The sequence below is a fragment of the Dermacentor silvarum genome, chromosome 7 (genome assembly GCF_013339745.2).
Source record: "Dermacentor silvarum isolate Dsil-2018 chromosome 7, BIME_Dsil_1.4, whole genome shotgun sequence".
NCBI classification, from domain to species: domain Eukaryota; kingdom Metazoa; phylum Arthropoda; class Arachnida; order Ixodida; family Ixodidae; genus Dermacentor; species Dermacentor silvarum.
Window position 1 is genome coordinate 74456216 of NC_051160.1, and position 10590 is coordinate 74466805.

The window sequence follows — 10590 nt, forward strand, 5'->3', positions numbered from 1 at the left end:
TCGGCATGACAGCAGCAACTAATACTCGCAATGTATTTGTGTAGGGGGGAGGGAGGGGGGAGGGGGCAGCGATCCACAAAAAGCGTCGCTACGAAACCTTTCGTACGCGCAGTGATCTGCACTTCGAAGCAAGCTTTGGTACATCTTTCCGTGCAGTGAAAGAACACTGCAAGCCAATTGTAGAGCTTAGCAGTAGTTTAGCAGAACCACGTGGCTTCACGCGGTGAATGAGACACAATGGTGAATATGGCCACATAGCAATGTGTCCTCCCCCCCCCCTCCCCTTCAAGTAGGCGCTTCAAAAACAAAGGCAAGCACGAGAACTACACACATGGAGTCTCCGGCGCTTATTGGTATAGCAGTGCATTTATTGGTTCGGCGCAGAATATCTTGGCTAAAGATTTGGAAGGTGATGTGAGCGCCTAAAACCAATGTTTCATTCTGCATTGCCTGTGACGTGGTCGGCTGTTTTACAGCGACCGACATCAGTGTTTAATGCTCAATACACGCGCGCTAGCACGCGAAGAGACACGCGATGTAAAATGCGAGCACAGGTCACATTGCATTTGCATAATATTACATCCACCGGTCATGTAGTGCGTAGCGGGGTTAACCGATGAACCATTAGAGTTAAAAAATGGGTGCGAAGAGAAGGGAAGCGTGTTGAGGACGGCAGAAAACTAGGTGGGGTGATGGATGGAAAAACTTTATTGAGGTCCATTGGGTCACGCTAGTTTCCTAGCCCGACGCGGGCCGCTCCCACGTTGTGACCGGAAAGTGGTGAAATTATGAAATTTGCTGGTGAAATTTTGAATCAGCCAGCGCAAGACCAGGGTGATTTGAGATCGCAAGGAGAGGCCTTCATCCAGCAGAGGACATCAAAATAGGTTGCTGATGATAATGAGTATCAGAGCAGGTGGCACGCCATGTAGCAGTTGCACAGGTTGCGGTACAAGGTAGATAGAGAATTTATGAGGAAGAAAAAGATTAGGGAGATGTATAAAAAACCTACATTGAAAAAAAAAAACATGACATACCTGAACAAATCAAGCAGGCCAGGTAACTGTTCGTCATCACCCCGTTTTAAAGGGTATGCCAATAAATCATCATCATCATAGAATCATGCCACATGCCACGCAGTGTGACATGCGGCCGGCCATGTAGCGTCGATATATACACACTTTGCATTGCAGCTACATGTCATTACACCAGGAGGCACGCCATGAAGCAGTTCATAGGTAAGAGTAGAAGCCAGATAGAGAGGCTCTCAGCAAGAGAAAGAACATTATTGACACGTATACAAAAATGCTGAAATGACAAACAGGCATACCATACCTGAATAAATCAAGCAGGCTAGGTTACTGTGTGTCACCACCCCGTTTCAAAGGGGATGCCAATAAATCATCATCATCATCATTAGCACAATATCATGCCACTTGTCAAAACTTCACATTAGCACCGCACTGCGTCGATACGTGCAAATTTTCCACTGTAGTTGTGTTGTATTCCATCAAGCGTCCCGACATGTAGCAGTTGCATGTAGCAGATGCATGTTGCATGAAGCTAGACATGGTCAACTCAAGCAGGCTAGGTGACTATTTGTCACCGCCTCGTTTCGAAGGGGATGCAAAAAATGATGATGATGATGATAATCAAGAGCAAGGTATCGTGCCACGGGTCAAGGGATGTGACATGTGCGCCGCGCATTCTCGATAACTGTGTTTACTCTTATGGCGCCTCCTGGCAAGGTACGAACCCTCTAGTGCGTGCTGCTGAAAATGTATCTCCTATGGAGACTCTCCTCGAGCTTACGCTGTGACTGTGCTGCGTTTGCCGAGCAAGCCTGTGACTTCTTTTTCGGCGACGCATCGCAGGAACTACAGCGCATCAAAAAATAACCATGCAGGTCGAACGGCCTGCACAAATCGGTTTAGGCGAAGCTCTCTTTCATGCTTATGAGTGAAGCAGTTTAACTATTGCGAACAATTGCAAGTTATACATTACAAAATAGGACCTGTTTTCACTGTGAGTCTCCCTAATTTAACGTAAACAAGTAGCGCTCCGGCACGGCAGACCCATTCCGCCAGGAACTGAAGCCTATCGCACGCACTGCACACGAAAGTAATCTTATACCTGTCTGAAGTCATTCTGAAACTAGTTATTCGCACCCGCAAACAGCAAAATCCCTTTGCGCCGCTGTTTCATCACTGCACATCGGAAGCACCCGATTTTTGTTTACGAGTAACTACACACTTGCTTTCCAAGCAACTTATCGACGCGGCTGCACTTCACGTTTCCGAGATACCTCTCAACCACACTTCGCTGAAAATGGTAGACATTTCTTCTCCGCTTAACAATTCTTCCGAGACTGTATCTTCGGTGCTGACAATTCACACTTCAACTCACTTCAGGCTCCCGTTTGATTGCGGTCTTAAAGGCCCTCATTGCGCAGTGCCGCCTTGGTTAGCACCGTCTTCAGGACCGGCCCACCATGCACGCTCACTGCCAACAGCCAGCAGAAACAAAGTGCATGGAAGTCGCAAAAAAGCATGATTATAAATTTCATACTCTATAGAACGAAGCTCACCAGCTGACCACCACTGCCACATGGCCCATGAAGATAGTTGGAAACTCGAGCCCTTGTTACCCATCATGCAAAACAGCCGCTACCACCCGCTAGCACCTGCACAAGGGGACGTAAGGAGGTAAAGAAAGCTTCATTAAAAAAAGTTCAGCCGTACACAAACTCAGTAATTCGGTGTAACCCATCATATTTACTGCGCTGCGATTCCCATTTTTGTGTGTACGACGCTGCAGTCGCAGTTTTGATTCCAGGTATACCGTCTTCGCAATCACAGGGTAGAGTGGACTGATGGCACGTCATGCGGGGATACCCATGAATGACCCGCAATTTGGCATGGACTCGACGCGCAGCTGGGTAGTAGCAGCCTTTCTCAGCTTGGTGATGTCCATGACCATGGCTGGGCAGCAGACAGCCGGAGTGCTGTTCTACGGCATCGTCCATACCTACGGTGTCAGCAGGCAAGAGGCGTCGTGGCCTATTGTACTCACGACCACAGTGACTTGCTTGACAGGTAATGCCAACTCCTCGGGAAACAATGTTCCTTTGGCAAAAAATTTTTGTTCTCACCATAGTTGGATGTCAACTGCTGCATATTGTGAGATCTTGTCAGCAATTCTGAAGACGAAAGTGGAGGATGACCCCGCTGAAAGCCATGTGACAATATAGTTCCATAGGCTCCATATACTGCATGTTTCAGCGACCACTCTCAAAAATATTTAAAGGTTGCCTGTGGCAGATAGGACAATTCTAGTTCATTAGGTAGTCTAGTCGAAGAGTTGGACATTACAAAGAATTGAAATGCATAATCGAACAATTCACAAAAATTCCCTAATTCAGGTTTAACTAATTACCTTATGGCTGATATTGCAATTTACAAGTTTATAATTTTACATGTTCTATCCGAGGAGTTCGAAAGACGGATCCACATGGAACGAATTCTGAAGATGACACCAGTTTCGAGATATTTATTCCTGAACTTTGCAGAGCAACGCACTGACGTTCAGTTACTTTTGTGCTCCAATGCATAAAATGACGTTTTGTTAAGAAAGTAATTGGAACACCAATGCATTTGTCCGAAAAGTTGGGGAATTTATATCTCGAAACTGGTATCATTCTGAGAATCGTTACAAGTGGATCCGCCTTGCGAAATCCAGGGCTAAAATTTGTAAATACAATATGGGCCATAAGGTAATTAGTTAGAAACTGAATTAGTAAATTTTTGGGTGATTATTTGATTATATCTTTCAATTTTTTGTGCAAGTAATTTCTGACTCTTCGAGAAGACCAGCTCATGAACTCGAATTGTGCTATCTGCCACAGGCAAGCTTTAAAATTGTTTTTTAAGTGTCCGCAGGAACACCCTGCATCAATTACATGTACAGGCTCAGGGGAGCTCGACCATTTGTGCGAAGCCTAAATTCCGTAAAAGAAAGAAAAAAAAACACCTGTTGAGCACAAGACCATGTGGCAGTGTCCAAAATTGCATAGGTTAAAAGGGATTCTGTGAATGTCGTGCTTGCCAATGACATTATAGTGTGCGATGTCGGCCAACCAATCCACAATTGACAACACTAAATGTTCGGAGATTTAGATTAGTGCTCTTAATTTCTTTTTTTTTCTTCTTTTCTGAATTTCTTCCGAATTTCAGCTATTGTTTCAGTGAATTCTACAGCCAGCCAAACTATTGCCAGCACTGTAAGTAAGAACAGTGGGAGTTATCGCCCAATATATTACCGTATAGGAATATTTTATTTAAGAAGAGAAATAGAACATCAAATTTTTAGTGCAGGACGAAACCTGAATCCGTGTATGCGTCTGATCCAAACTACTCAGGATACCAATTTAGCGGTGGCCTGTACTGATAATCTGATACTAAAAGTAAACGACGGTATTGTGAGTAGCGCTGGCCAGCAATTACAACGCAATTCACTCCAAATTCTGCAATGCCGCCGTGGTGAATCATGGATGATGGCGTTGTGCTGCTCAGAATAACATCGCGAGCTAAATGTCAAAACCTCGTATACGGGCGGAATAAATAAAATAATGGTCCTACAAAAACAACAACATGCACATTAAAGAGGCCCTGAAACATCCCTCGGGTTGTAATAACATAATCCGCGTATAGCATACACTGCTGTGAACAAGTCGGCCAAGTTTTGTGTCGTCCACGGTGCGTGTAGCTAGCAAGCGGAACGCGCAGTCACCTTTCTCTCCACGCTCTTTTTTTCAAAGCAGAAGCCATGTTTCTCAATCTTTTCTAGACGCTTTATTTCGTAATAAAGCGGATTCCCGTACGCGACTGCTATTGGTACCTGCGGTCAGCTGAGTAGCGTATATATCGCGGCCGGCGCGGTGTGCCGCCACGAGTCCACTGGCTAAGCGCACTGCGGCTCGCTGAGGACAATCGCGTTTGGTTACGTTCAGCGTGTCGTGGGGACCAAAATCAGAAATAGGGGCGTCTACGTTAACACCGAAAACGAAAGTTGAACTGCGGGCCACGCTGACATCTAGAAGGCCACGCCTAACTCCGCCGTAGCCTTCGCAGTGCAAGCCATTGAAGAGTGAAGGGGAGCAGAGCGGACGCCGTGCTTGATTGCCAGCAACATCGCTTCTGCTCAACGCAGTGGAATACTTTTTGCGGTAAAGTATTTCTTAAATAGCCTATTTTCTGGTAAAATGCCTTGGCCCATGCCGATAACAAGTGGTTCAGGGCTCTTTTAAAAAACCTGGCTTGGTCAAATACAATCCAGAGACTCCTCATAATTATCCCCACCACCTTTCGCGATCAGCGTATAACGTGCACCTTTCCTGCGTTGCACCAAATCGCTGAACATTAAAATTGTGACAAATCTTATTAAATGTCTCTTTTTGGTTACAAAAAACAATTACTACGTTTTCCAGGGCCAATAGTGGGTTACTTGTGCAGGCGATACAGCTGCCGGATCGTCTTGCTCATCTGTACTCTTCTGGCAGGCACTTCAGTCAGCGCTTGTTGTTTCGCCAATGACATCCTTATTTTGTCTCTTCTCTTCGGTATTGTCTATGGTAAGAATTCTATTTCACGGGCTCATTCATAGGCATGCCATGTGTTAAAAGAAATTTCGCTAAAATTAGGAGAACCACTACTGGCATGAGAGTGTTTTTCCAATGAATGGTGTTTGTAAAAGGAATGTTTTGCGAAACGTAATGTCACTTTTCATTCTTTTGGGTCTCTGCCTTCCTAAGGTATTTCAGAGCTTTCCTGCTTGTGATGTTTCTTCTGGACGAACAACTGACTTTGTTTGACGGTGAACTAGCCGTTTCACACTATTCTTCTGCACACTTACGCAAGCAACCGCAGTAGCTGTACCGTGTTACGCCATTATAATCTGCCAGTGGCAAAAATATCAGAGGTATCACGTCTTATGAATTCGTAATGCTCTATCAATACTAATCATAAATGCCATATTTACAATGTATTGCGGCTGTGCTTGCGTTGGTAAACTATTCAATGCATGTCGTAATAACAGTAACAATATTAACGCATGCTGGATCAAAAAAATACCTAAATGTTGAATGTTCAAAGTACTGCACTGCTGCTGCAGTATTGACTATATTAGAAATGTGGGCTGTATTTAATACCAGCAATAAGGCAATACCGCTTGCAGAATTATCGATAACCTTGAAGTTCATTTGTGCAGCACAGTTCCACAATTTCAATTAACCAATGCCTCTAAAGAGTCTAGCATATTAGCGGTCAAAACTGATAGTTCTTCATGATAATCGAATAGTTCCCAATCAGTTATTGAATTTCCGTTCGTGTTCAGCTCTGCCGAGATGGCTTAATGAAACGGCCGTTACCTGAGAAGTCAGCACCACGTTTTTGGGTTTCCCGGCGAAGTTGAAATTAAACGTGCCCAGTGACATCGGCGTAAAGTTTAAACTCTTTCAATGTTGACACTGAACTTTGAAAAATATCAAAATGTCACAACCACTGCGTGCTGAAAATTTCCTATCTAAGTTGTAAGTTGTAAGAGCATAACAAAAAACAATGTTGATGCGAAAATTCATACAATGCAGAGCAAAATGAGTCAAACGATATCAAAAATTTTATTACAATGTCTTAAAATATACTAGAAACTCATACATATCTGTACGTGATGCGTTGAACATTAAGGCAGTTTAATAAAAATGACAACAGGAGGGGTTCAAACACTGGAAGTGAGCTCAACAATGACATTAGAATGGAGTAAAGCATAGTTTTTTGTGACGAAAAGTACCTATGTTTCTAGTTTCTAGGTTCTTCTTCAATGGGAAGTTCGGTGCAAGTTAAGTTTGTCTATGCTCAGGGAGGAATATCAATGCCTAGCTTACCGAACCATCTTCAACTCGCTGGCCCGGGTTTCAACTCAATGTACAAAGTCATTCTTGTGCATGCTATGTATATTGTAGCCTTTTAAACCACACCTCGCTTTTAACCTTTCCAACGCACTTCTAATGTCCTTGAGTGACACTTTCGTTTATTTTTTCAGGATTTTCTGTGAGCTGGTGTTTACGTCGCCGTCAACGTTCTAGTCTCCCAGTACTTCGAGAAGCGGCGAGCTACGGCCTGCAGCCTGATTTTCACGTTCAGTGGGCTTAACATGGTTTACCTACCCTACCTGGCAGAGCTTTGTCGAGTTATCTACGGCATTCGGGGCACCTTCTTGCTACTAGGGGCATTGATGCTCAATGCATTCCCGCCAGTTCTGACCCTCCGCAGTCCACAGTGGCTGGAGCGCGTAACCACTGGTTCTATTACGACACACAGCGAGGTGAAGGAACCAGTGGGCATAGCGAAAAGCGACGATCTCCTCCATATTCACAGTGTGCAACTGAAATCCTCATCTGATGATTACAAGGGATCTGTTGGCGAAATCAACGCAGAGCACACAGAAACCGAATTTTCAAGAGATCTACAGCTGCTCTCTTCGCTAGTACCGTCAAGAAATCGGCTACACAGAAGCCAAGCAAGGCATAAAATCTCTCAAATAGTATGGAAGAAATTCGCCACTGTAAAATTTGCTGTAAATGCCTTATCGTTTTCGATTATGGCACTCGGTCAGACAACGTTTCTCATGTTAGCGGTAGACCTTGCTACAGACAGGGGAGTGGTGCCTTCAAATGCAGTACTCCTTGTGAACGCATTCGGGGTCGCCGATATTTGCGTGAGGCCTATGAGTGGTATTTCCATTGACTTCCGAATACTATCACTGGAAAGCGTGATGCTTCTTGGTTTCCTCCTTCAATTCGTTTCCTGCGAACTTCTTGCCTGCTTGAAAACATTTCCAATGATGCTGGCTTCTTCGGCGATACTGGGTATCAGTAACGGATGCAGGATCACGCTCATTGCGCCGTCACTCGCGAAGGACTTTGGAGTCGAGTCACTGCCGCTTATGATGGGTGCAGTGACATTCTTCAATGGACTCGCACTTGTCACAAGGCCATTTTTAGTCGGTACGTGTTTGCTTTTTCCCATCTAGCACTTCAAGCTGGCTTTCGTTGTATAATCTGGGATAAAATAAAAGTGGTATTATTTTGGTGCACCAAAGGTAGAGATAAAGCAACTACGTCAAGTGCTTTTCTGGTTAAACAGCTTTTAAAGGACTCGAAGTTATACGATGTTCTTACTTCTACGCACTCAATCTTGCTTCATGTCACATAATAGGGGCAATTGTGCTGAATATTTAGCAAATATTGGTTATTTAGCTTTTTATAATATTTGTGAAATGTAAGTTCCAGTGGCAGCATTGCACGGGATTGCTTGAGTTTGCTAGAACATATTACGCCAGCTTAGAAGAGCTGCAGATTGCGCAAGTAAGATAAGAGATTTTTCTACCTTGCTGCCGCATGATTTTGAAACCAGACGCAAATAGTCTGCCGGAAATGCTTCTGAATGGATGGCTTACGCTTTATATTGTGTCATTAAAGGGTCCATGAGGGGGAATTGTCAAGCTTTACACTAAACATGGAATTGTGAGCTGCACATATGAGAGAAACTGAGCCGCTACTGTTTAGGATCAACGACAAGAGAGCGGTGACTTTGCGGCCGAAAGGAAACAATCGCACGCATGCGTGCTCTTGTCCTGCGGGACGTGACACACGTGCTTGTCGTCTCGTAGAGCAAGTTATCGTTGGCATAAGAGAAGCACGCATGTAGTCGGGGTCTGACGTCCATACTCATTTGGCCAGGATTACATGCATGCATCTCTCGCGCTCGTCTGGGTGCCACGATTACCTTGCAAAGTAAAGCGATTTCTCCGTACTCAGATCAGAACCAGATTATAAAAGGACACCTCAAGTGTGGTCGCGTACAACTGTGCAAGCCATTAAATTGTAGGCTTAAGATGAAATACATCCTGCAGTATGAGTGCTTACGAATCTGTTTATTGTACTACTGATTTATCTTGAGGCAACCTGTTATTGTACTGTGGCATCACAAAAGCGTCGAATGAATAAGACATTGGAACAATGAGTCACTATACCCTGTGTGCACGTCTCGCTGCAATCACTCCATTTATTTTAAACGATGCCAAGTGCTTTTGTGATGTGTTTCAAACACATTGTTGTGATGTGTTTCAAACACATCTGTTTCAAGCAACAACATTGAAATGATTGTGGTGAACCGAGGACAGGGCGATCGGACTTCACTCGCTCGATACCTGCTGTCAGTGACGTTATTACACGACAAGAACAACAAGACCAGGGAAAAATTATTATGTAAATCGTCAACAAATGCTTAAGTTACCATCGTTTCATACTGCGCTACAAGCATGGTGCCGACAGTTTTTTTGAAGACATGCGAAGCGTACGCTCACATGTAAACACGTAGCCGCTAGAAAACGACGCATACTGTGTGTGGTTCAGCGTGTGTCCGCGAGGCGATGACATTGCTCGATTTCGCGGCCAATAGGAAGAGACGCGCGCTCTCCTACTCTAGCGCAAGCTTGTATAGAATACCTCGATCCAATATTAAGGGCATCTGAAGACCGAACGCATGAAGCCACCATTCTTTTTCGGCTCACCCTCACACGCTTTTCATTGCCCCACAGCGTACGGATTGCAAGATTCAATTTTGTCACACCCGCAGTTTACACGGAACGCCATGGTCACTGACGACGACGATAGAACTGTGCCTGAAGAGTGCCCCCCCCCCCCCTCCCGTGTAATTACTATCCAAATAAACCTACTTTTAATCCCGTAGCAATATCAAAGAATATCAAGTCAGAACAACGCGCTATATGATGTGGGGCGTGAACAGACGCCAATTTGGCAGTTAGCTGCTAACGCGCGGTGAAAAGCATTGCATAATCAAGAATCGCTTACATTTACCTATACCTTCAGCTTTGTTGCGCATGGTTTGAACATTGCATTTGTGAAAGCATGCCATTTTATCCCATGATGCTCAAATGTAATATTTCCCTGAATCTTCTATCAGATTCCCAGCACTAAACGAAAATGCGCAATTTAGGGCCTAATGATTTTTCCCAACGTTTATTTAGTGTTTTGAGAGCCAATACACAAGCAAAGAGATTGCAACTGCCTACTTACCTCATTGTTTTTTCAGGTTATTGGCGTGACAGACTGAAAACGTACGATGGCCTTCTTCACTTCATGGCCGGGGTGAACGCTGTCCTGTCTCTCATATGGATTGTGCGGATTTATATCAAGAGACGGGTACAGCCTCCTCGAGGCACATGATAATAAAGCCCTGTAAGACATTGCCGTTTTATTTTTATGGCAATTCTACCAGCCATATCACTAGATAATATCGCCTGCAAGATTGATGACCAAGTAACACTTCAGTTTAACAACTTTTCCTTATTAAAAACATTGTATACTACAAATCGACAACTGCTGTTACGCAGACTGACAGTAGTGGCTGGGTTTATATAGTGTTTGCCGCAAAATACGCTAAGTCATTTCCTCACTTTACAGAGTTGAATGTCAGGATTTACAGAGGTTACGTTGTTCTGTATTAACGCTTT

At 44.2% G+C, this 10590-nt stretch overlaps 1 protein-coding gene across 1 annotated transcript; it reads left to right on the top strand.

The window, feature by feature from the left end:
• The first annotated feature begins 2808 nt into the window (after positions 1-2808).
• On the top strand, positions 2809-7790 carry LOC125946806 (monocarboxylate transporter 4-like). Its single transcript, XM_049670874.1, has 3 exons — positions 2809-3095; positions 5486-5629; positions 7096-7790. Exons 1-3 carry the CDS (start codon positions 2873-2875, stop codon positions 7203-7205), a joined length of 477 nt encoding a protein of 158 aa, XP_049526831.1. The 5' UTR covers positions 2809-2872; the 3' UTR covers positions 7206-7790.
• The last annotated feature ends 2800 nt before the right edge of the window (positions 7791-10590 follow it).

Excerpts from the sequence above, each read along its gene's own strand:
- LOC125946806 (XM_049670874.1), top strand. The coding sequence starts at position 2,873 with ATGGCACGTCATGCGGGGATACCCATGAATGACCCGCAATTTGGCATG. Across the intron at positions 3,096-5,485 it reads CACAGTGACTTGCTTGACAG|GGCCAATAGTGGGTTACTTG; the intron begins GTAATGCCAACT and ends TACGTTTTCCAG. Across the intron at positions 5,630-7,095 it reads TCTCTTCGGTATTGTCTATG|GATTTTCTGTGAGCTGGTGT; the intron begins GTAAGAATTCTA and ends TTATTTTTTCAG.